Raw genomic sequence first — 27,027 nt, forward strand, 5'->3', positions numbered from 1 at the left:
ACAGAAATGTAAAGAAAGGAGGCCACCCACAATCCAACAGCTCTGAAACATGTTCCTGACAACTGGGGATTCTGTGCTGCTTTTGGCTTTTTCTAATTCCTTCTGCAAAACTTGTCATGCTTCAACACTAGGTGCATCCAATTAAAAAATCAGACTTACAGCCAGCTAACATAACCCCATTCTGGTTTAAAGCATCCCTGGCTTTCAGGGGAAGGAATGGGGCCAGGCAATCAGTAAATCAGAAAAGGGAATAGAAGCAGGCAATTCAGTCTCTGAATGGCAATGGTTTAGCCCATCCGGATTTAGGAGAATCTCCAGCATTGAGTTTTTCATTACTATCATTCCACCTCCTTCAGCTCAATCAGCTATGCATTCTCTTCCTGGGAACATGTGTTTTAAATGACATCTAATGGTATAGCCAAAATGTCCACATACTTTCCAAAGACTGCCAGGATCACATTTCCTACTTAGTCACAATGAAATGCAATCCCTGGTTATTTTGCATTCATGCTGACACAACAGAATAGCTAAAACTGCCACTGTTCATTTTTGTACTTCTGTCATATTTATTTTAATGTTTGCATTCTGATGCCAATCCTGAACAGCCAACTTATACAGCACGTTACCACATATAACACATGTATGAGGGTTGGGACAATACATTACAATAAAGATAAACAAAAATAACAGGTTTCTTCACAGTGATAAAAAATAAGCACATCAGGAGGTAACAGAAGAGGCAGAGCTAAAAACAATGATACAATCTGTTTTAAAGATGGTTAATAAAGAAACTGACACAAAATTGTCATTGTCGCAGGGTAGGTCCACCCTGTCAGGTGGTGTTAGGTTGTGGGGAAATAAAGTAGAGCTAAGAAGGCCTAAATGGCCTGGTAGCCAAAGTTATCATAGCAGCCCTCGGCATCTGTTAGGGCACCACTGCCTAATGGTCAGCGTCTATGCAGGCAGCCCCTTGGTGTTGAGCAGCGTGACCCACGTCAAGAGGACTATCTTTCTAGGTAGTGAAACACAGCCAGGTGGCTGGAGTCAACAGGACTACCCTTTTCTTCTTCTCTTCCTGGAACCATAATGTTTCCTCTTTAATTCCACATACAGCACCACCATTCTCTTGATTTCTCACCACAGATTGGTAACGATGCATCCCAACCCCACAAAATCATAGATGATGAGGGTTGGAAAAGACCTCCAGTGGTTATCTAGACCAACCCCCTGCTCAATGCAGGATCAACCCCAATTAACCTCCCCAGTGATCTCGTTTCACCCTACTTTGATGTTTGGGAAGTTTCAAAAACTGCCTCTCCCTCAGTGATGCCAACCCCTCCCCGACCTTCCCCACACAGCTAAAAACTCATCAGTAGCCAAGAGCCAAATTCACTTTTGCAAACAGTTGTCTCAAACAACCCCTTCTCTCACATGAGCTGAGTGTGTTACACATGAGTTGAGAGTGTTACAAATAAACTCGGGTTAACATTTGCCAGTTATTTAATTCTTTAGAAGACTAAATAATTTACCTCTGAATTTTCAAGACTCCTGGTAATAGGTACGGGAAACTAAAGGTACCACAGAAGTCAAGTAAAAATGGCAATGTCCATTTATTTATGCCAGACAAAGCTGACATGTTTACTTCTTTATCGGAGGTAAAATGGGAAAGCTCTGGGTGTCCACTACACACGATGCTTGTAAAGTTATAGCCCCTATACTGGAAGCTGACGTACAAAAGAAAGGATACCTGTCATCATACCACTGACACATTTCTAAGAGGACTGTTGGTTGCTATGGTAAAAGGGTAGGGTTATGAGACTGCCTGGTTACAATGATGACTGACGCACATCTCAAACAATCGTTCTTTTCCTGTTCGAATGACAAAAACAGGATGTTGAGAGGTGTTTATCTGAACGAATAAGATAAGCAAGCTCTCTCTCCCTTCCCCAACTCTAAACTATCAAGTATTATTATTTAAAATATGGAACCATGGTTTCCCCACTATCAAGAAACTGCTCTGAACATTGTATGATTCACAAGCAGGATGGCTGTTACTGCAAAATAAAAGCATTGTAGGTCGACCATAATATGTAGTTGTTCCCATATTTTTCTCCAAGAAAATTCAGTCCTCTTTAATTAAGAGTTTTCAAAGAAAATCCATTTGTTCTCAAAGCAAAATCTGTATGTACTTCACTTCTAGTGGAGGTTACAGGCCTGGCCTCTGATTACACTGGGCAGAATGTCTCACAATACCCCACAGAACAGGCTGCTTCACCACGGACCTGAGATGATGAATTGAGAACACCAGCCTGACTTATACCGAGCTGTACCTTGCTTCTTCAAAAGCCTCACTGATTTCAATGTAGAATAGTGATAGAAATGTAGCTGTGTTAGTCTGGTGGAATAGTGGAATTTTCTTCCACTATTTGATCTGAGGAAGTGGGTCTGGCCCACGAAAGCTCATCACCTAATAAACCATCTTGTTAGTCTTTAAAGTGCTACATAGTCCTGTATCTGATTTCAATGTGACTACCAGAGCCGGTTCCCCCCTACACCATCTCGTGAGGGTAGGGGGGATGGAGAGGCAGCAGGGAACTGGCAGTACTTCCACTGTTGAAATGTAGCAAGCGTGGGGTTCTTGCTACATTTAAAACCAGAAGTATGGTGGAAGCACGGGGCCAGCAGGGGACTCAAGCAGTCCCCCATTGGCCGCATGCTCCTGGCTCTTAGTGGTGGAGGTGATAGTTGATTAATCTAAATTTAAGATCCCTACCAAGAACCCCACCTCTCTCTCTGATGCTGTAGACTCACCATCAGCACTATTACAGAGGGGCAGTCTCAACTCTGGGAAGCAGGGTTTGGAGCATTTGAGTTTTGAAGCCTGATTTCTCAACCAATCTGACCCCTATGGCATAATGTTGATTCGTGATTTACTGACCTTCTGGGCAACAACGCTTTTTACAGTGACTGCCATTAATGTCTTCATCCTTTCTTAATTCAGACCATTACTGTTGCCATAGTATTCCCAGAAGTTTCTATACTTAGTAAAAGAAATATTTGTTAATAACAGAGACTATTGTGAAGCTATCCCTGTATTTGCTCCGGCGTTCCCCTGCTGAGCTCTAAAGAGCTGTATCCTGAGGTAAATTATGATGTTATTTGTTATTAAACTACATATGCAATTTTAATTTAGAAATCTAAAGAAACTGTAAAGAATAATTAGGCTTCACAACGCCTTTCCAAGACAGGTAAGCGTTATTCCCCTTCTATAAAAGGGGATGTTAAGTGACTTGTTCAAGGTCACGAAGTAAATCGTGTAGAAATGAAAACAAAGACCCAGGGCCTGACACTGATCTCACACTGCCCTTGCACAAATGTAACTGCATTTACTTCAGTGGAGTTACCCAGTGCTGACTTCAGTATCACAATCAGGCCCCAAGAAGCCCAGCTCCAAGTTCCTTGTTACATGGTTACTAACTACTCTAAGGGTATGTCTACACTGCCACCCTAGTTCGAACTATGATGGCTAATGTAGGCATTTGAAGTTGCAAATGAAGCCCGGGATTTAAATTTCCCGGGCTTCATTTGCATCTTGCCGGGTGCCGCCATTTTTAAATCCCCGTTAGTGCGGACTCCGTGCCCCCAGCTACACGCGGCAAGGAGTAGGTAGTTCGAATTAGGCTCTCTAATTCAAACTACCAGTACACCTCATTCCACGAGGAGTAATGGTAGTTCGAATTAGAGAGCCTAATTCGAACTACCTACTCCGTGCTGCGTGTAGCCGCGGGCACGGAGTCCGCACTAACGGGGATTTAAAAATGACGGCGCCCAGCAAGATGCAAATGAAGCCCAGGATATTTAAATCCTGGGCTTCATTTGCAACTTCGAATGCCTACATTAGCCACCCTAGTTCGAACTAGGGTGGCAGTGTAGACATACCCTGACTGAGCACAAGTTGACCTTACAGCATAGAGCTTAATTTGGGATTTCTAATAAAAGGAGGCAAAATGAGCTTTGTTCTGGTGAGAGAAGAAAATGCATCTCAGTGGGGACAGGGAATGACCTAGCCACATGAGAAAGTGGATTTCTATTTTGCCATATACTTTGTTTTCCCATTTGGTGCCCATATTTAGGTCTCTACCAAAGGTACAAAAGAGAAACCTAATAATCACTCATGGCTTGGCCGAGTCATAGCTCAACTACCAGCCTTGAGTTCTAGGAAGTGAGTGGACACCAGTCCTTGTGACAACTAAAGGCTTCTTCTTTCAGTCTGATGTGTAGTTTATCTTGGAAATAGTCAGGTTAGTACTGGTTGCTTTATTCTACAACTGGATATTGAGTGGACACAGAGAGAGAAAGACACAAAAATAGAGAGACATTAAAACAGAGACACAGTCTGGCGGCTGGATGAAAGAGGGCAGAATGAAGAAGAGCCTCAGCCAAGCCAAACAAAATTTTGCTTGAACGATTACATCTGTTGGAGAGTCCCCAGCTTGCTCACTTCCTTGCTGAGGAATGTTTTAATTTTGCCTAGGAGGTTTTAAAAATTCCGAAGGAAAACTTCCCTGTATTCATGAAAACTCTGAAGTGCCTGAAGTCCTGTTGTGCTGAGTTTCTAGGATCATGCTACATTCACTGCAGCAAAATCTGAAATCTACTTTGGGCAAAATTTTTCTGGGGTTAAACAATCTTGAATGAAGACACATAATAATGCTAATTTTAGCCCAGTTAGCCGAAGAAAAATCAAATAGTTGTAACGGTTTTGTTCATAATGTTTGGTTAGCTGACTACAAGGAGTGTCAAGAACAGAATGGAAATGGATAATAATAGTAAAAACTAATTCTTCTACTCCTAAACTTTAAAAAATCAGATGCATAAGTATATAATGAGGTGAATGCAGGCCAGACTCTCAGCTGGCGTAAACCAGCAGAGCTCCATTTAAATCACGTGCCTCTGGAACATGCTAGCCATGGTGGTGGTATGCAATGTCAGTACGATAAATAGAACCTAACACCCACACTTGAAAATGGATCCTATCTACTATATTTGTGAGACTTTGTCAGTCTGTCTATCTGTTCAGGAACTCCTTCTAAACTGTAAGAGCTAGGAGGACCAGCAATATTGGTAGGCAGCTTCCTCTGAAAGATCAGGGTTTGGTTGTGCCAGGACAATGGGATGTGCCAGGATGGGATTACTTCTCATAAAGCCATACAGAAAAGTGACAGTATCACCTGGCAGGTGAAAGGGACTGGCTGGAATAATAAATCAAAATGGGAAACAAAAGGGGTGGAGGCAAGTATTTGGTGGGGGTCAAAACCCTGCTATCTGACTAGCCGTTCATTTACCCTTTCAGTCTATTTTCTCTGGGAGAAATTTAAGGTCTGAGCGAAAGCAAACTAACATGCACACGCTTCCGCACCTCCCTGAATTTGTACCATTGCACCATTCGTTATAAAAACAGAAAAGTCATAGGGTTGAGTGACTGCAGAATAACTTTTCAATTTAAAACTACAAAAAGAGATACACAGTGAGCTTCAGTCTTCTAAGTGGACTTACACAGTCTGCAGAAACAGCTGCCTCTGCCCTACTAGCGATTCTACATTTCTATTTCCACGGTATTATTTACCCAGGCCTGCAGACACAGGGGGCAACTGTGCTGGGACCTGGCCACTACCACTGCTGCTGTAGCAGCGGCTGGAGCCCTGAGCACTTAAAAATGCTGCAGGAGTGCCACACTGCACACTCAGGGCAGTATGGAGGGCTGGTGGGGGTGCTGCACTCTGGGCTGTGCTGGGGGCTGGCTGCCCTCGAACCCACCCCTTCTGGGAGCATGGAGCTACCCCCACCCACCTTGCCCAGGGACTTGAGGAGGCTGTTGGCTCTGCTGTATTTACCAAATTTGAGGGTTAGGGGAGGAAATTAGTTGTAAAGATGCTACTGATGAAACTAGGAGCACAGAAAAACCGCAAAAAGACTGCGACAAAACCTGACATTAAGAAACAAAGATACAAGTCTGTGGTTTTGAAGCTGGCCATCTCCCCACCACAACCACATACACTGCTGGCATGCTTCAGGTGTGCACCACAGGAGAAAGCAGAGATGTGATTTATGGCTGCATCCATAAATCACTCATCCAGAGGTGCATTTCAAAGTGTGTTAAAACTAACCTCTCTGGAGATAATCTCTTTGCTGCTGGCAGGAATGTTTTGCTCATGCAGCGCTAACCACCATCTCAAAAAATAACCCACACCTAAGCTGTCCTCTTTGTATAAGGCCGTCTATGTGTTTATATTTTAGGTTGTAAGCCTGCTAGGGCAGGGATTATCTTCATATTTGTGTACTGTATCGTCCAAACCACACCACATGTGCCAACCAGAGTTTTCTACAGAACAAACTCATGTGACTAGCTCTTCCCCGTACGCCAGGGACATTCCAATGGCAAAGGGAGCTTACTCCTCCAGAGACTGGTCAGCATATGTTTTGTGGGAGTCACAAGAGGGCTACACAAACATGCAGACATGCTCTCACCAGGAGTAAAGTCACAAAGACAGTGATAGGGAAACAAACTGCTTGGCACCCCTTGTAAAGATAATCCAAATTTTAGTTTTTAACTGTTTCACAACATTTGAAAACTCAGAGGGCCGTAAAACATTAACACTACCTTAGAAATAAGTTGCCCATTCGGTATACAATGGTGCCCCATCCCTAGAAGAGCTGTTTCCATTTTCTAACGGAGGGAATCATCACATTAAGCCCTAGGCAACTATAATTCCACTTTTCCACAATGAGAATGAAAGGAATTTTTGCTGGAACTGGCAGCACACTGTGCAATGGCAGAAGCAACTGAGGTCAATGGAAAAGATGGCTGCAAGGCAACCAAAATGGACAGTGAAAGAAGGCCAGTGGCTCTGAGGACACTTAACTGTCCCAGAGGGAGACACCTAACTGATCAGGGAGACCAAAGGCCAAGAGCAGACTGAAGAATGACTTGCAGGACATGGGGGGAAATTCATTTGAGAATGAGCTGAAAGATCCCATCACCATCAAAACTCACTTATTGGCTTTTGTCTTGGGGAATAACATTCATTTCCAGCAAGGGCAGTCCAATATCGAAGAGACTCTTTGAACAACCAAGCATAAAAGCGCTTTACGAGTAACAACAAGCAGTACATTTTGTATGAAAAAGCAACACACTATCATAAAATAAATCAGTGCTTTTGAGTTAACAGTGCAAACTCAAAGAACCCTCACTCTGCCACCTGCTGCGAATCTATGAGGAGGAAGATTTGGCTGCATATTTACCTAAATTGCCTGTCGTTCCCAGTTTCGCTCTGAACTGGCCTAATGCCCTGAGGTTAGACTGCAGAACTCAGTTAGCTTTTGCACTCATCTGACCTAAGAAATGGAATGTGGCCTTTTTTCTCACAAGCCCAGAGTGAGAACATCATAAAAGCTGAACTTTAGCCCCATTTTGAGCGGGCAGTACAATAGCAAGGAGGATGCTGTTAATCTCTGGAGGCTCCACCACTGAAAAACATCACCAGTCTGAAGCAAAAGGTCAGTAGTTACTAAGGATTGCATCTATTATTTTCTTTAGTTTTTCCTCCTCCGTCAGAGGCAAACAGTTAAACATTCCCCCCTCCCTTCTTCTCAGAAATGCAGGAAGGAAGGGCTTGCAAAATAGCTTCATTTTAAAAATCCACAATCACATACACAAAGAGCAGACACTGGCTTAGAACCCTCAGAGAACTAGCTGTGTTTCTACGGCCTCGTTGCTCTTTAGAAAAGTAAAAATGAAACTTGATTACAGCAGCATCATTCCCCTGGCTACAAGTCCAGATAGGGTTGCCAGATGGTTTAACCCAAAATACCGAACCCCTCCTCCCCCCAAAAAAACACCAAGAAAAAAATTCTGTTGAGAAAAAAAAGGGGAAGACCAAAGCTGTTGAGGAGGGAAAAAAGGACCCTGACAGCAGTTATTAAGCAAAAAAAAAAAAAAAAAAAAACCAGCATGGCCCCTTTAAGAAGAGGCTTTTTTTTGCCAGCGACCATTTTGTTTTTCTGTTTTAGCCACAAGGCAAGCTAGGATTGGCCAGGTACTGTGAAATCCATTAATCTATGAATAAGAATAAGAATAGGATGAAGCAGCTGCCTATAATCTTTCATCTTCACTACCTCTGCCATGTACCAGGTAGCCAGCTGATAGCTCTGCTGGTGTACAGATCCCCAAGCAACGAAAGGATCTTCTTGGAAGAATTCTCAGATGCTGGTGACTTATGCTCGGTGTCTTTGGACACATCCTAAACATATGAGCAACCTTTTGGCAGTACCGACTCATTTGATGAGTTTCAGTGCATGCCCTATCCCACAGCTGCATTGGCATAACAGCGTGTCTATTGCTTCAAGGCGTCCAAGACTAATGCAATTTATGGATTTTTGTGTTTATCATCGGTGCTCAGGCATCCTGTCTTCCCCTTTCTAATCAGGATTATGATCCATAGAAGGGGGCAACTCCCTGACTTAGGGTGACCATAAAAACTAGTGACTGTCATTCCCTTGATAGTGCCTCTCTTTCATTTGCAGTAAGTTCAGAATGCAGCAGCGCTTTGGCTTGGCAGTTGGAGTAACTACGATCACGTTACTCTTGCCTTGCATTCCTCGCTGAGCTCGGCTAGAACATGGTGACTGAGTTCAAGCGGGCGATGCTGCTGAAGAGACATTGTCAACAAATCACATTTCTGCTGGCTTAGCCCATATCATACTAAGGGACCCTTGAATGACTACAACGGGAACCGAACAAAGACAAAGCTTTTGTCACTTTATTTTGGAACACAAGAATTGCTAGATGGGCTCAGACCTGAGGTCCATTTAGCCCTTTCTCCTGTCTTCAAGATTGGCCAGAACCAGATGCGGCTGAGGAACGCTCAAGAGTCTCTAGAGGTGGCAGATTTCTGCAATTACAGCGTTGTGCATATTGACCATTTTCATGGCTTCCCCTCTATAATCAAATTAATAAAACAGCGAAATGAAAATGTTTACACAACAGGGAGACAGGGTTGTAAAACAAGAGAACTGATCAGGATTTTGGGGCAGTGTAGGACCCCAAACTAAGTCCCAGTAAGGGTGCTAGGTGCTGTACAGACACAATGTAAATAGCAGACAGTCCCTGACCCACAGGGCTTATGCTCCAAGACAAACCACCACAAACTAAACGAATAGAGAGTGGATGCGGCTAGCAGCGACAGGAGTAGACTGTCTCCTCGCTGCAGTTACCTCAGGCTCTGGTGCTATTGCTCCAACCCTCCTCAGCCACACAAAGAATCCTCTAATCCAGGCGAGAGGGTGCTTTAAGCCTAAGCTAGCAGGATACATGCTTGTATTCAAGTTTTGCTTCAGCCTGAGCTGAAAATACAGCCGCTTTTTAATGAAAACTCAGGCTAACCAAGCCCAGGGACTGTCAGTTCTCCAATGCTATCCCACAAGATAGGCAAGAGCTGTGCTTTCTTTCCTAATTCCTGACCTGTTCCACTTTGTACTTTAAGGTTAAACCCACATTTGCCTGCTCTATTTCTGCCACACCTCGTAGAGTTGTCACCCCAGATGCCTTTATCCATGATGCCAGCTGACCAGAAGCTGACGCCAGCTGTGATGTCATATCAGGAGGACTCATAAGAGCACTTCTGCACAGGAGCTAAGGAGGACAGACAAGTTCCCCATAATACACTGTGAATGACTTTATAGAGTGGCCCACTTCAATGCACTGCTAAGAACCCTGGGATATCCTGCCGCAAATCCATCCCAGCACAAAGCTAGAACAGCACAAGTGTAGATGCAGCCACTCAGGTCTGGCATGGTTAGGCCTTCCCAGGGGGGATGCTCCACCTATGCTAGACTAGCCCTGGCTAACTCTGCAGAGATGAACTTAAAAAACAACAAATGGCCTGGTAGCACTTTATAGACTAACAAAACAAGTAGTCTATATATCATGAACTTCCGTGAGCACAGCCCACTTCTTCAGGTGACTGGTGTCTGCAGAGATGACAAGCCAAAAGCTAGTATTTTAGTGTGCAGGTGCTCGGTGGTGTGGTCAACCTAGGAAATTATAGGAGGTCCGACTAAGTGATTTAGTGGTCCCCTTTGGCCCGAAACTCTATGACTCTACCTAGGCCAGTGGGTGGAAGAGACAGGATTCACCTTTACTACTCTTGGTTCAATAATAGATAACAAGGCTTTAAAGTATGCCCTTTGCAAACTGCCTTCTATGAGCCTCACATGAAAACTGTCTCCTCCACACAATGACCCATTCTCTGGGTACAGAGTTTACAGCATACATTCAGGTTTTAGCCTTATTTAGCCAAATTTAGCTGTCAGACTGTTTTACATTGTGAACATTATAAATAGAATTGCACTGACACATTTTAATAATGATGGATCTTTTAGAAAGAGCAAAGACTGACAATCAACTACAATTCAGGGGTACTGTGGAAAAGCTGATGACTACATGGGAGATACCCTAGGTGAGTTAGTTAGGCCCTTGCCATTGAATTATTTTCTTCTCCACTAAGAACAGATGCTGACATTCTAATATATTCAAAAGTATTTCCCCTTAAACTTAGACTTACTCAAATGATCCTAAGTTTCCTGAGCAGCACTCAGCCTATGCTTGATTAAGCAGATCTCTTGATTTGGCGACCTCTCTTACCAACCTAGATGCCAAACCTTTTCTACCTTGTTTCCATGGGCCCTTCATTCCTGGCACATGCCAGTGTGTGATGGTGTCATGAAACAACCTTGAAGGATGTCCCTGGTGTTAGCGCATGATATCTCCCCACAGAACATTGTGGGTGAGAAGAGGACATCCAAACCAGGATGAAATTCCACTGTAAATTTGGCAAGTATAAGTTTATTACAAAGATATGTAAAACTGGCTGTTGGTTTAAGGACTGGCCCAACAAAAGATGAGTAGAATATTGTACTGAGAATGCAGATACATGTTGCAATGCAATTTCTGACACAAAAAAAGGAAAATGGAGCTTCTATGAAACAGAGTTCCATAAATAACTCTCCTAAGCCTTTCAGAAAGAGAGCCACTGCCCCCATACCAGGGATGAGGTCTTCAGATTCTCCACCATATTTATTCCTTCTTCAAGATGCCCCGGGAGGCATCGGTGTCCTGCTGTGGAACTCTCAATATGACTGCTTGAACATCTGGCAGGGATATCTGCCTTAGTAATATAATTCTGGCCAATCACCTTCTGCCCCGGAGCCAAATGCACCACTTCCATCATGCTTCTGACCAGAAACCAAACTTAGTCCTTTTCGTGGCCTGAGGCAGTATACATTCTATTGACTTTTGCAAATGTAGCAACTAGTTTATTAAACAAATGTTTCAAGTGTCCTTTAAAAGAGAATTTTAGTTGAAACATCTGGTTAAAAAAGGAAGAGAAGAAAGTACTGAATAATCTCCTGTCACATGTAACTCTCAGATAAATCTGGCTTGTATGTGAATTCCAGTGGTTTGGGATCATACAGCCTCCAAATTGTTTATGAGAGACGTGTGTTTTTCCTGTTGCACTGCAGCAATTGTTTTGCTGGTCTGGGTGATGGATGGTGGAGAAGATTGTGTCTGGAAATATGCTCAGAAGTTGACAGGAAGCTCAGAGGGCCCTTGCCAGCACTTCCTTCCTGTAGACGAAGGGAGGGGAGAAGGGGGAAATACTTGTCTGTCTCTGACCCTGAGAAAAGTGTTGCCATTCCAGATGAATTACAGTAAAAATATTTTAATCTTTCAAAAGATGCAAGTATCCTTCTTCTTTAACTCTTACCTAAGTGGCAAGCTCAATGGGGTTAGACAACGAATGGTATTGAGGGCCTGAAAATAGCAGGGCAGTTGTAGAAGCAGAATCAGGCGTTGAAAGTTCAACAAATGGAGATCAGATTTCAGAAATTTCCAGATAGGATGTCAGCCTTATTTGTAACACAGCTGGCATAGCACAGGAACATAGGGATTTACATAAGGATTCAGACCCAGAGTCATCTATCCCAGCATGCTGTATCTGACAGTACTAGACAGAGATGCAAGAACACTCCCGTAGGTACATGGGAGACATCATGCCCCACATGAAGGTTTCATCCTGGTTTCTGTTAGTCTGAAATTGGCTTAAGCCCTGAAGCACAAGTTTTAATATCCCTTCCCAAACTCTCTTGCCAATACTTATAACAACTTCAGATTATTAAGATCCACATAAATATCCAAGACCCTTTTACATCTTATTACGCTTTTGCCCTCAATGAACAATCCAGGAGCTCTTTGGCCAATGGTTCCACCTCTCTCACTGGAGACAAAAAAGGTTTGCCTAAGGACTCTGCCCTTGCACAGAGTCACCCTAATGGCAGGGTCAAAAACAATAAGCTTTGCTCTCACATACTTTATTCATCTGCCCCCTATAACCTCCTCCCATGGAGCCATGTTCCATCCACACCAACCCAAACACACAGAGGACACTGAGAGTGGGAGCGGTGGTTCTCAATCAAAGGTACCCATACCCTTGGGCTACGTCTAGACTGGCATGATTTTGCGGAAATACTTTTAACGGAAAAGTATTTCTGTTAAAAATATTTCTGCAAAAGCGCGTCTAGATTGGGAAGGATGCTTTTGCGCAAAAAGTGTTTTTGTGCAAAAGCATCCGTGGCCAGTCTAGACATGATTTTGCGCAAGAAAGCCCCGGTCGCCATTTTAGCCATCGGGGCTTTTTTGCGCGAAACAATTCTTCCCTCTCTACACTGGCCCTCTTGCGCAAGTATTCTTGCGCAAGAGGGCTTTTTCCTGAGCGGGAGCATGAAAGTATTTGCGCAAGAAGCACTGATTTTCTACATTACAAAGTCAGTGTTCTTGCGCAAATTCAAGCGGCCAGTGTAGACAGCTGGCAAGTATTTGCACAAAAGCAGCGGCTTTTGCACAAAATCTTGCCAGTCTAGACGCACCCTTGAGGTATGCGATGATCTACCAGGGGGCATGGCATGCATAACACAGACCACAGAACTTCCCTAAAGTAATGTCTGTTTCAATCTTGATTTTACAATTTCCAGCAAATCCACTACAGCCCTTGGTAAACTGTTCCAGTGATTAAATTATTCACTAGATAACATGGCTCTCAGGTCCCTCTTTCCTGCCGAGACCATTAGAAAATGTAGCTGTAGCGGGTTTGGTTCTGACAGTCTTTACAGAAGTAAAATTAGGACTGAGAACAGATTTGTGGCAGGTCCTAGGAAGAGCAGGTGGAAAATTCCTGCTCATTTGCTCTCTGCTGCAAGGAATATCAGATTGGGACTACACAGGATTGAGAGCAGGGATATGAATATTTAACCGGTTAACTAGCAAACCTCCCCCTTAACAGTTACAGTTAACTAATGGAGGTTGCAGCAGCCCCCCACCTGCTGAGGGCAGCCAGCTGCTCCAGCCCTGCAGGACCTGCCATGGGCGAGGAGAGGGAGGGTGCACCAGCCCGGCTGGAGCAACCTCCCTCTGCTTGCCCTGGTTAATTGGTTAATGTTTAACATGCTAACTAATGAAATGGGATTTTACATCCCCAATTCATAGAATCATAGAATCCTAGGGCTGGAAGAGACCTCAGGAGTCATGGAGTCCAGCCCCTGCGCAAAGCAGGCCCAACCCCAAATGAATCATCCACGCCAGGGCTTTGTCAAGCTGGAACTTAAAAACCTCTAGGGATGGAGATTCCACCCCCTCCCTAGGGCACCCATCCCAGCGCTTCCCCAGCCTTCTAGGGAAATAGTTTTTCCTAATATCCAACCTAGACCTGCCCAATGCCTCTTGAGACCATTGCTCCTTGTTCTGCCACCTGTCACTACTGAGAACATTTGGAACCTCCCTTCAGGACGTTGGAGGCTGCTCTCAAATCCCCCCTCACTCTTCTCTTCTGTAGACTAAATAAGCCCCAAACCCTCAGCCTCTCCTCGTAAATCACGTGCTCCAGCCCCCTCATCATTTTTGTTGCCCTCCACTGGACACTCTCCAATGCATCCACATCCTTCCTGTAGGGGATCACCCAGAACTGGACGCAATACTCCCGATGTGGCATTATCAATGCCGAATAAAGGGGAATAATCCCTTCTCTGGATCTGCTGGAAATGCTCCTCCTAATGCACCCTAATATGCCATTCATTGCCTTGGCTACAAGGGCGCCCTGTTGACTCATCTCCAGCTTCTCATCCCCTGTATTCCCCACGGGGCGCAGGTACCAAAGCCTGAGCCTACCCAAGCCTCGCTGCCCTGGGGAGGAGCAAAGCTGAAGCCCACAAGCTTTAGCCCTGGGTGACCTGTAGCCCAAGTCCCTGCACACAGGACTGAAACCCTCAGGCATCACCTTCTAGCCCTCAGAATCGGGCTTGGGCTTTGACCCTGGGCTTCAGCCAGCACCGTGAACATGTGGCTGTGACCCAGGTGTGTCTAGACTACAGGGTTTTTTCGAATAAAGTGGACTTTTGTCAAAAAAACCTCCCCTGTGCCTAGACTGCTGCCGCGTTCTTTCAAAAGTAAATCGAAAGAATGCGGCAGTTTTTTCGACTGCGGAAAACCTCATTTCACGAGGAATAACGCCTTTTTTCAAAAATGCTCTTTGGAATAAAAGGGTTATTAAATGCAAACGGCTTTTTCGAAAGAAGTGGTTGCAGTCTAGACACTCTCTTTCAAAAGAGGCTTGTAGTCTAGACGCACCCCCATAGTTTGAGAATCGCTCTCATAAGACATTGTCATTAAAACATCATGTTCTTTGGAGTAGACAGGGGTTGTTGAAACTACAACATTGTGATAAACATATTTTAAAACAGAGTCTAATTCCAACGTTCTCCTTGCTGACTAGTCTCAGAGGGTATGTGTACACAACAGTGTTATTTCGAAATAGCTTATTTTGAAATAACGCATCTACACAGAAAATGCATTTCGAAATAGCATTTTGCTATTTCGAAATAGCGCGTCCACACTGAGTGGACTCTGAATCGCACTTAAGGCTGGCCAGAACCAGTTCCGGCAGGGCACCAGGTCAGGACTTACTGTGTAGGGTTGCTGCCTAAGGCTATCTGAGGTCTGTGCTTAAAGGGACCCACCTCTTCTCCCCCCGGACAGCCAGTTCTCAGATTTCCCTGCTTGTTTGTCTACCTCATTGAGGGACAGCAAAGCATTTTGTCTCTGCGTGCTCTGGTTGCCCTCACTCGGGATACCACAGCACTCTGCAACATGGAGCCAGAGCTGCCCCTGGGACGCGTTGCTGCCAGCCTGGCTGCACTTTCTGCAGGCTGCCATCTGGGAGGTCAATCGGGGGGCTGTCAGTATCCAGGAGGCCCTGAGGGAGAGCTTCCACCCTGAGGAGCACTAAGAGCCTCCCTGGTCTGCCCCACTGGGGGCTTATGCCTCTTTCCTCCCTCACATTCTTCCACTTACCCTTCCCTAACCCCCCCTTCCTGATGTCAAATAAAATACACGTATTTTCACGAACACAAACTCTCTTTATTTAACAAAACTGGGAGGGAGAGAATGAAACTCTGGTGAGACTGGGGAAAGGAGGCGGGAGAGGGGAGGGGGAAAACTGGGAGGAGGGAGCTGGAAGGGGGAAACAAGGAGAAGGAGAGGCAGGGGAAGCTCACGGTTGGGGGTCTCACCGGACCAACTTGATTGTCATGTAAACCTGCTCCTGGGTTCGCATGTGGCCGTTGGTGGCCAGGCTGGCAGCTATCCTGCCATAGACCCTGGACCAGGAAGGATCCCGCAGACTGCTCCTGGGAAGCGGTGGAGGGCTGGCTGCCAGTGGCTTGCTGGCTCATGTTTTGGGGCCACTGGGTCAGGGGCAGTGACTGTTGGCTCTGGGCTGGCAGGCTTGGAGTTGGTGTGGCCAGAGTCTACCCCTTTAAGGGCTCCAAGGAGGAGGAGAGGGAGTGGAGTGTTCTTGGTTGAGGCTGGAGTGGCCACCAGGGCTCCCTGGGAAGGCTGGAGGCCCCCATTTCGAAGTAAGTGTCCACACAGCTCTTATTTTGAAATAGCTATTTCGAATTTGGCGTTATTCCTCGTAGAATGAAGTTTACCAAATTTGAAATAAGCACTCCGCTATTTCGAATTTATTTTGAAATAGCCGTTTGGCTGTGTAGACGATAGGAAAGTTATTTCAAAATAAGGGCAGTTATTTTGAAATAACTTTGCTATGTAGACATACCCAGAGAGTCTTGAAGGTCCAGTCACCTTCATGGCACATTGTAAGACACATTCGACTGGTTCTGCAATTGATTCACTATTTTTGTTTTATTCCTCTTTAGGTTTTAATTTTCTGACACCACAGAAATTAGTAAAACAAGCACATAGCAAATCTTGCCGATCAAAACATTCCAGATGGCTCTGAATGTCTGCACAGGCAGAAAACTCACCCCCCATGTGGTCGCTTGGGCTGCTCTCCTGACTCATCCTTTCTAGACGGACACCAATTTAAAATGTTGAGCTAAAACGGTGCGGTCAACGCTCACAATTCTGAAAGGAAAAATGCAAAGTTATTGTGCTGTGGGACTGTCACAAGTCTGGAAAAGAAACGAATACATTTGCACTCCATAAACAAAGTGGTGTTTGAACCTCAGCAAAGTGGGGGAGAAAGTGCCTGAGGATCTCATGGAATTTCTCATAGAAACTTCCGCACGCTGTTTGTAGGATGGGGACCTACACACAGGTGTGTCTGCACTGCTGCTGGAAGGGATATTCCTGCTTGGGCAGCCATAGGCATGCGAGCTCTGCTCCAGCAAGCACCTACAAACAGCAGTGTGGCCATGGCTGCCAAAGCAGCAGGCCAGGCCATTCACCTGATACAATCCTATCCAACATGCATTTGGGCAGCTAGCTAGCACCATCCTGGCCTTGCTGCTGTTTTTAGGCACCTCCTTGAGCAGAGCTAGTGCCTGTAGATCAGTGGTCCCCAACGTGGTGCCAGCGGGCGCCATGGCGCCCGCCGGGCCATTTATGTGCGCCCGCAGAGCAATCTGGGCTGACCCTGCCCCCGGGCGTGCGGCAGGTGCCAGTCCCGGGCGCATGCATGGGCGGCCCCTGCCCCGGGGTCGCTGCGCATGCCAGTGCCGGCCCCGTGGATGCGGCACCTGGGCGGCTGCTGCCCGGGGTCACAGCACATGCCAGTGCTGGCCCCGGGTATGCAGCGCATGCTTGGCCCCGCCCCCAGGCACGTGGCCCGTGAGCGACCCCACCCCCGTACGCGCGGCATGTGAGCAGCCCTGCCCCCAGGCGCCTGGCAGCCCCAAAACGTTGGGGACCACTGCTGTAGATCTAGCAAAGCTGGGACTCACACCTGCCAGCGACTGTGTAGCCACACCCTGACCCTCCATGAGGAACTGTTAAACTAAACCCACAGAGGGAGACAGCACATTATCAGCTGAGCATAGCATCTCAATTATTCCCACATATTCAACAATGCGGCTTGATTTCTACACCAATGTAACATTAACTTTTAGGTTCCTATTTCACAGAGCTCAGTGACAGTCAAAACTTCATGCTGAATGTTTTAGGTTATTTGTCCCCATGAACAAAAACAAAACCCACAGAAGTTTCGATTTTGCAAAGTGTTGATACAAAAACATGCTTGTCACACTCGCCCCTCCCCGCGCATTTGCTCACCCACCATTGAGTGTTTCTTGGCTGTGGCTGGGAATAGAAGCTCCGGCTCCTGAGTCCCAGTCCAGGGCCTCAACCACAACATCCTTCCTACTGACTCACTTCAGAGCTTGTTTGTCAGGACAGACGCTCCCCTCGAGAATACCCAGGGTAGTGTGCTTGCCAAGAGCCAGGCACAGAAGAATAGGAATATACTAGGAAAGAGAAGGGATTGGTGTTACTGGATGACAGTTACATCCTGACTTCAGGTATGTGCACTTGCGTGTGATGCAAAAGCAGTGGTAGTCTCAGGTGCACTTCAAAGGACAATATACAGCCCTTGAGGATGATGCACCCTAAGGTTCTGGTGGGATATACACATCACTTTGAGAGCATCACTCACTGTTCACAGTCACAGGACACTGACCAAGTTATAAGAAAAACTTAAAAAACAACAAATAGTCTAGTGGCACTCTAAAGACTAACAAAACCTGGAGATGGCTACATCTACATGTTTACATGGGCCCATCTCAGGTTCCTTCCATCTACCTGTTTTGTTAGTCTTTAAGGTGCTACTAGACTATTTGTTGTTTTTTAAGTTTTTCCTGTTACAGACTAACTCGGCTACCCCTCTGAAGCTAATAAAGTTATACAGATGGATAAAGCTGCTCCACCCCTCAACACACAGTACATCTTCCATACCAGGGACAGATGTCTCATCTGGGATCGCAGGAAGTGTGCTGCCTCCCAGGGGACCATAGCCAAGATATCTAGCCGAGGAGCAGCCTGCCCTCTGACTACTATCCTGTGCTGCTCATCCACGTTGCACGGTGTGATACTAAGCCAATCAGAAGTGACCACAAGGCTCTTAGAACTAGGCTGGGGAATTGGAGGTGCAGATGATGTTCTCATCAATCCTTCTGCTGGTCAAGGGTAGGGTTCCAGACAGAGAAAGCACAGATGGACTGGCCAGAAGGGCCGGGGCATCCTCTTCCAAGGGATGGTGCTCCAAAGACTGCTAAGCAGAGATCTACCCATAAAGGGAAGAGAAGAGACACACTGACCACTGGCTTTAAACTAGGTTCAACAAGGACAGGAGACAAAAGCACACTGGTGAGTCCAGAACACGGAGTCCTGGGTGAAGGGTCGAAATTTGTGGGGAACATGGATAACAACAATAGGAAGACAGAAGAGACAATAGGGAATACAAAGGAAAAATGTAATGAATATCTAAGATTTCTGTTTATTCATGCAAGAAGTATGACAAATTAGTGAATAATCACAATTATGACATAATTGGCATCACAGCAATTTGGTGAACTAATTCTCATGACTTGAATATTAATACAAAAGGACACGGCTCATGCAGGAAGGACATGAAGGACAAAAGGGGGGTTGTGTTGAATATGAAGGATGTCTACTCTTGCACTGAGGTCAAGAAAGAAAGTCGGAAACAGGCCTGTTGAAAGTCTCTGGGTAAGGATGAAAGGGGAAAAAAAATAAGGGTGATGTCATAGTAGGAGGTCTACACCTAACCAGGAAGAAGAGGTGGATGAGGCTTTTTTTAAACAACTAATAAAAACATCCAAAGCCCAGGACTTGGTGTTGATGAGTGCTGTCAACTGCTCACAGAGCTGTTGGAAAAACAACACTACTGGGAACAGAATAGCCAATACATTCATGGAATGCACTCCAGGCATTTTTTTAATACAGACGGTGGAGAAAGTGGCCGGGGAGAAGCTGTTCTAGATTTGACTCTAAGAAAGCGGCAGAAACTGGTTAAGAATTGTAAGGCAGAAAGCAGCTGGGGTGAAAGTGTTCAGGGAATGACAGAGTTCATGATTCTAAGAAACAGTAGGAGGGAGAACAGGAGAATAAAGATAATGGACTTCAAGAAGGCAGACTTTAGCAAACTGTGTAAGCTGATAGGTAAGAGCCCATGGGAAGCAAATCTAAAGGAAAGAGTTCCAAAGAATCTGCAGTTTTTAAAGACACATGACTAACACACAAAAGCTAACTATCTCAGGGTATGGCTACACTACAACGTTAATTCGAACTAACTTAGTTCGAATTAGTTAATTCGAACTAAGCTAATTCGAACTAACGGATCCAGACTAAAAAACTAGTTCGAATTAGCGTTTTGCTAATTCGAACTAGCATGTCCACATTAAGTGGACCCTGAACCGGCTTAAGGATGGCCGGAAGCAGTGCCGGCAGGGCATCAGAGGAGGACTTAGAGTGTGGAGATGCTGTCTCAGGCTAGCCGAGGGCTGTGCTTAAAGGGTCCTGACCCCCACCCCGGACAGACAGTTCTCAGGGGTGCCCCGCTTGCAAAGCAATCCTGGCTTGGAGTGCCTGGACTACCCACACTGGGCACATCACAGCACTCGGCCATCAGCCCGGCTGCACTTGCCGCAGGCTGCCATCTGGGGAGAGGAGGCAATTGGGGGGCTGCAGGAGAGCTTCCACCCCCAGAAGCCCACAGAGCCAGCCCAGTCCTCCCCATCGGGGGCTCGTGCCCCATTCCTCCCTCACCTCCTTCCACTTACCCTTCCCTAGCCCCTCTTCTTGATGTACAAAATAAAGATAACGTGTCTTCCAAAATGGAATCTGTCTTTATTGAACAAAACTGGGGGAGACTGGGAAAAGGAGGTGGGAGAGGGGAAGAGAGAGGCTGGGAGAGGGGAGGGCAACTAAAATGATCAGGGGTTGGGAACAGGTCCCATATGAAGAGAGGCTAAAGAGACTGGGACTTTTCATCTTAGAAAAGAGGAAACGGAGGGAGGATATGATAGAGGTCTCTAAAAGAATGAGTGGGGTGGAGAGGGTGCATACAGAAAAGTTCTTCGTTAGTTCCAATAAAGTAGGACTAGAGGACACCAAAGGAAATGAATGGGTAGCAGGCTTCAAACTAGTAACAGAAAGTTGTTCTTCACAAAGCAAATAGTCAACCTGTGGAACTCCTTGCTGCAGAAGGCTGTGAAGGCTAGAACTATAACAGAGTTTAAAGGGAAGTGAGATCAAGTCATGGAGGCTGGGTCCATGGAGTGGTATTAGCCAGGGGGTAGGAGTGGTGTCCCTGCCCAAGGTTTGTGGAAGGCTGGAGAGGGATGGCACGAGACAAATGGCTTGGTCACTGTCTTCGGTCCATCCGCTCCAGGGTCCCTAGGGTTGGCCGCTGTCGGCAGACAGGCTACTGGGCTAGATGGACCTTTGGTCTGACCCAGGACGGCCATTGTAAGCTCAGGGCTCAGGGTCGGGGGTCTCACTGGACCCCCTTGATTCTCTTGCATACCTGCTCCTGGGTGGCCAGGCTGGCAGCTCTCCTGCCCTAGACGGCCACTTTCCTGTGCCTAGTGCGGAGATCGAGGACGAGGTCCACGATGTCTGCACTAGCCCAGACGGGTGCCCGCCTCTTGCGGTTCCGGGCAAGCTCCCAGGAGCCGCCAGCCTGGTCCCAGGAAGAGGGGGAGGGCTGGGGGAAATTGGGTGGGTGGCTCTGTGCCGTGCCAGGTGCAGGGTCTGCTGGCTGGGTGCTGGCAGGCTTGCACCTGGCACGGGCACCGTAGCCAGCCCGTGCCCCTTTAAGGGCTCCAGGACAGGGAGGGGGGCAGAAGAGTTTCCCTGGTGGTGCCCAGAGTGGCCACCAGGGAAACCTGGGGAGGGCTAGCCTCCCACTAGTTCGAATTAAGGGGCTACACACCCCTTAATTCGAACTAGCTAGTTCAAACTAGGCTTAATCCTCGTAAAATTAAGTTTTCCTAGTTCGAACTAAGTGCTCCGTTAGTTCGAATTAAATTCGAACTAATGGAGCACTAGTGTAGCACCTATGAAAGTTAGTTCGAACTAACGTCTGTTAGTTCGAACTAACTTTGTAGTGTAGACATACCCTCACTATGTAGGAAAGATATGAGCCATGTTAAGAGACTACTCTGGCTTAACCAGGAGATCTTCAACATGCTGAAATTCAAAACAGAGTTATATAAAAATGGAAACCAGAGCAAATTATGAAGGATGAATATTAAAAAAAACTACCACAAGCATATAGGAATAAAATTAGAAAAGCAAAGGCACAAAAGGAGATTAACTAAGCACATCAAGGGTAACAAGAAAACATTTTACAAATACATTAAAAGCAAGAGGATGACCAAGGACACAAAAGGTCCATTACTCAATGAGGAAGAAAAGACAATAAAACAAACACCGCAAGGATTAGAATGTTACATGACTTTTTTGCTTTAACTTTAGTGAAAGCTTGTTTTCTTCCACACTTTCATAGAAAGATTAGCAGTGACTGGACAACTAACATAGCGAACATCAGAGTAAATGAGGTATGATCAGAGGCTAAAATAAGAAAAGGGCAAGATTAGACTCTAAGAACAAGTGAAACGCCTGTCAGGGACAGATAATATTTAGTCCTTCAATTGAGGGGACTGCACTGGATCAATCAAGGTTCCTTCTGTCTTACATTTCTATGATTCTAATGAGCCTGCATAAATATATCACACTAAGATGTGACTTCCTCCTCCCTGCTGTGGTTCTGTGACACCCAAATATGTTGGCGACAAAAGAATGCCAGGATGGAGGGCAGTTTTTTAAACTATAAAACGGCATATCCCATTAATCTTCTCTAGAAAACAATGATATCAGAATATTATTGACCAGTCCAAGCAAACACGGCTACTAAAACTGCACAGGAACCTTCCAGAAATATAGCCCGATTTACACATTAAACTGTTCTAGACCAGCACACTCTGGTCCGACAGCATCCATGGTATGGCATGATTTTAGTTAGTTGGATGTCCACTTATCATGGGTGTTGTCAAATTTCCACAGTATCATAAAGTATGTTTACAGCCACCTATCCTGGCTCTGTGTTCTGTGCTGTATTTAGCTTTAATTTACCCCTCAATATATAAGAGCCCAGTAAGCAAGTGGAAGTGTTGGTGATGCTGCTAGACAAAATTGACCTCTCCAGGTTTGGGAAATTCCCTGCTTCAGACCACTCAGGTCCCAAAGATACTGGACTAGAGAAGTTCAACCTGTAGCAGTCAGCAGCAAAAGAGAAGGACTTCCCCCATGTAAATAACAGATTTCCAGGTTGCTCCCTCGTGAGGTCCAAACCACTGTCACTGGCACACAAACTCAGCATTTGGGCAGATTTTTGGAAATCTGACAAGATTTCTTTCAAATTTCATTTTGAATTTAGTTGAGTAATTTCGGAAGGCCAACTTTCATAGAATCATAGAATACTAGGACTGGAAGGGACCTCGAGAGGTCATCGAGTCCAGCCCCCCGCCCTCATGGCAGGACCAAATACTGTCTAGACCATCCCTGATAGACATTTATCTAACCTACTCTTAAATATCTCCAGAGATGAGGATTCCACAACCTCCCTGGGCAATTTATTCCAGTGTTTGACAACTCTGACAGTTAGGAACTTTTTCCTAATGTCCAACCTAAACCTCCCCTGCTGCCGTTTAAGCACATTGCTTCTTGTTCTATCCTCAGAGGCCAAGATGAACAAGTTTTCTCCCTCCTCATGACACCCTTTTAGATATCTGAAAACGGCTATCATGTCCCCCCCTCAATCTTCTCCTTTCTAAACTAAACAAACCCCATTCTTTCAGCCTTTCCTCATAGGTCATGTTCTCTAGACCTTTAATCATTCTCGTTGCTCTTCTCTGGACCCTCTCCAATTTTTCCACATCTTTCTTGAAATGCGGTGCCCAGAACTGGACACAATACTCCAATTGAGGCCTAACCAGCGCAGAGTAGAGCGGAAGAATGACTTCTCGTGTCTTGCTCACAACACACCTGTTAATACATCCCAGAATCATGTTTGCTTTATTTGCAACAGCATCACTCTGCTGACTCATATTTAACTTGTGGTCCACTATAACCCCTACATCCCTTTGTGCCGTACTCCTTCCCAGACCATCGCTTCCCATTCTGTATGTGTGAAACTGATTGTTCCTTCCTAACTGGAGCACTTTGCATTTGTCTATTAAACTTCATCCTATTTATCTCAGACCATTTCTCCAATTTGTCCAGGTCATTTTGAATTATGACCCTATCTTCCAGATTAGTCGCAACCCCTCCCAGCTTGGTATCATCTGCAGACTTAATAAGCGCACGTTCTATACCAATATCTAAATCATTGATGAAGATATTGAACAGAGCCGGTCCCAAAACAGACCCCTGCGGAACCCCACTCGTTATGCCTTTCCAGCAGGATTGTGAACCATTAGTAACTACTCTCTGAGTACGGTTATCCAGCCAGTTATGAACCCACCTCATAGAAGCCCCATCTAAGTTGTATTTCCCTAGTTTATTGATAAGAATCTCATGCGAGACCGTATCAAACTCCTTCCTAAAGTCTAGGTATACCACATCCACCGCTTCTCCCTTATCCACAAGACTCGTTATCCTATCAAAGGAAGCTATCAGATTGGTTTGACATGATTTGTTGTTTACAAATCCATGCTGGCTGTTCCCTATCACCTTGCCACTTTCCAAGTGTTTACAAAGGATTTCCTTAATTACTTGCTCCATTATCTTCCCTGGCACAGAAGTTAAACTAACTGGTCTGTAGTTTCCTGGGTTGTTCTTATTTCCCTTTTTATAGATGGGCACTATATTTTCCCTTTTCCAGCCCTCTGGAATCTCTTCAGTCTCCCATGATTTGCCAAAGATGATAGCTAGAAGCTCAGATACCTCCTCTATCAGCTCCTTGAGTATTCTAGGATGCATTTCATCAGGCCCTGGTGACTTGCAGGCATCTAACTTTTCTAGGTGATTTTTAACTTGTTCTTCTTTTATTTTACCTTCTAAAATTACCCCCTTTCCACTAGCATTCACTATGTTAGGCATTCCTACAGACTTCTCAGTAAAGACTGAAACAAAGAAGTCATTGAGCATCTCTGCCATTTCCAAGTTTCCTGTTACTGTTTCTCCCTCTTCACTGACCAGTGGGCCTACCCTCTCCTTGGTCTTCCTCTTGCTTCTAATGTATTTATAAAAGTCTTCTTGTTTCCCTTTATTCCCGTAGCTAGTTTGAGCTCATTCTGTGCCTTTGCCTTTCTAATCTTGCCCCTGCATTCCTGTGCTGTTTGCCTATATTCATCCTTTGTTATTTGTCCTACTTTCCATTTTTATAGGACTACTTTTTTATTTTTAGATCATTCAAGATCTTGTGGTTAAGCCAAGCTGGTCTTTTGCCATATTTTCTATCTGTCCAACACATCGGAATAGCTTGATTTTGGGCCCTTAATGTCCCTTTGAAAAACTGCCAACTCTCCTCAGTTGTTTTTCCTCTCAGTCTCGATTCCCAATTTTGTAATACTTCTTACCTATCGGCAATATTCTTTCAGTGAGCACCTATTTTAGGAGAGGCTACTGCATACAATGTCAGGAGTCAAGTTGGGAGATCAATAGAATAGCTTTTAAAATGACACTTTCAGCGTCTGCTCCCCCACAAATACTAAGAACCCTAGAATCATAGGGTCTGAAGAGACCTCAGGAGGTCATCAAGTCCAGCCCCCTACCCAAAGCAGGCCCAACCCCAAATCAATCATCCCAGCCAGGGCTTTGTCAAGCCAGGACTTAAAAACCTCTAGGGATCGAGATTCCACCCCCTCCCTAGGGAACCCAGCCCAGTGCTTCCCCGCCCTCCTAGGGAAATAGTTTTTCCTAATATCGAACCTAAACCTCCCCCACTGCCACTTGAGACTATTGTTTCTCATTCTGTCATCTGTCACCAATGAGAACATCCTCTCTCCAGCATCTTTAGAACCCCCCTTCAGGAAGTTGAGGGCTGCTATAAAATCCCCCCTCACTCTTCTCTTCTGTAGACTAAATAAATCCAAATCCCTTAACCTCGCCTCATAGGTCATGTGCTCTAGCCCCCCAATCATTTTTATTGCCCACCACTGGACACTCTCCAATGTGTGTCATCCTTTCTGTAGCAGGGGACCCAGAACTGGACGTGATACTCCAGATGTGGCCTCACCAGTGCCGAATAAAGGGGAATAATCACTTCCCTAGAACTACTTCTTCTCTTTGCTAGTCAGAACCCTGAGAATGCCTCATCCTCTGCTTCACATTCTTTCCTCATCCCTTCCAAGGCACCAGGAAAACTCATGCTGACGCTGTTCCATAGCCTGCTACAGTAAAATACAGGACTCTCGTTGTAACTCAGGTGTTGAGCACATCGCTTCTGTGCATTGCCGGTGTGTGGCTGGGAACTGAGTCAAGCAAATATATGGTCATGCAGGGCACCAGCAAATCAAATCCCACTGGTTTGGGGACCAGGTATTACCACTGCTACCTGAGATATTAAAATGTGTTTATTGGTAAGTGTGTAACCACTGACATTTTCAGCAGTTACAAATTTGCAGGTGAGGGAAAGGGGGGGGGAGGAGGCTGGGAGCCAGCTTTCAAGCTTAAAAGCCGGCTCCCCACCTCCCCCTTGCTCTGCTACCTTCAATATAGGGGCAACAGCATGCGGGGGGGGGGGAGGGGGGGGAAGAGGCTGCATGTAACCATGAAGGTTAACCAATGAGCACAGGCTCCTCAGTTAACTGTTACATATTTAACATTATCCCTTTCCTATTACTAACTAGCAAGTTCGATGACTTGTGGAAAGTGCCTTTTTCTTGGATACTTTCCGAAAGAACAGGCAAGTCAGGTCTTCACTTTAGCTACCATCTCAAAACTATGTGAATTAGGATGGGACGTGTCATTCTACATATTCTGTTTGGACTATTTTTATTGCAAAAAGCCCAAGAATTGAACGTAGTAAAACTATAATCTTAAAGTATTTAGCATGCAAACTCTTCCCATTTGGGATGCACATGAGGGCTACGTCTACACTGGCCCCTTTTCCGAAAGGGGCATGGTAATTTCAGAGATCGTAATAGGGAAATCCGCGAGGGATTTAAATATCCCCCGCGGCATTTAAATAAAAATGTCCGCCGCTTGTTTCCGGCTTTTAGAAAAGCCGGAAAAGAGCGTCTACACTGGCCCCGATCCTCCGGAAAAAGCACCCTTTTCCGGAGGATCTTATTCCTACTTCAAAGTAGGAATAAGATCCTCCGGAAAAGGGCGTTTTCCGGAGGATCGGGGCCAGTGTAGACGCTCTTTTCCGGCTTTTCTAAAAGCCGGAAAAAAGCGGCGGACATTTTTATTTAAATGCCGCGGGGGATATTTAAATCCGCCGCGGGGGATATTTAAATCCCCCGCGGATTTCCCCCGCGGATTTCCCTATTACGACCTGTGAAATTAACATGCCCCTTTCGGAAAAGGGGCCAATGTAGACGAGCCCGAGGAGAGTAGGTATCCAGATTTAACATGATGATTGAAATGTTTCG

At 45.5% G+C, this 27,027-nt stretch overlaps 1 protein-coding gene across 14 annotated transcripts in view; it reads right to left on the reverse strand.

The window, feature by feature from the left end:
• EXD3 (exonuclease 3'-5' domain containing 3) overlaps nucleotides 1-27,027 on the reverse strand; it is a 347,824-nt gene that overhangs the window by 255,791 nt on the left and 65,006 nt on the right. For 11 of the 14 annotated variants that reach the window (XM_014570610.4, XM_025181796.3, XM_014570611.4 and 8 more), the window contains one exon: nucleotides 16,435-16,534. The exons of 1 other annotated variant lie outside the window; for it this stretch is intronic. In XM_014570610.4, the coding sequence (XP_014426096.3) occupies nucleotides 16,435-16,471 (37 nt within the window). In that variant the 5' untranslated portion in view covers nucleotides 16,472-16,534. Of the gene's footprint in view, nucleotides 1-16,434; nucleotides 16,535-17,684; nucleotides 17,872-27,027 lie in introns of all 14 variants that reach the window. 2 more of the 14 variants (XM_006117367.5, XM_075905829.2) reach the window with 1 other exon arrangement.

The sequence above is a fragment of the Pelodiscus sinensis genome, chromosome 23, assembly GCF_052426305.1.
Source record: "Pelodiscus sinensis isolate ZL-2025 chromosome 23, ASM5242630v1, whole genome shotgun sequence".
Lineage (NCBI taxonomy): Eukaryota > Metazoa > Chordata > Testudines > Trionychidae > Pelodiscus > Pelodiscus sinensis.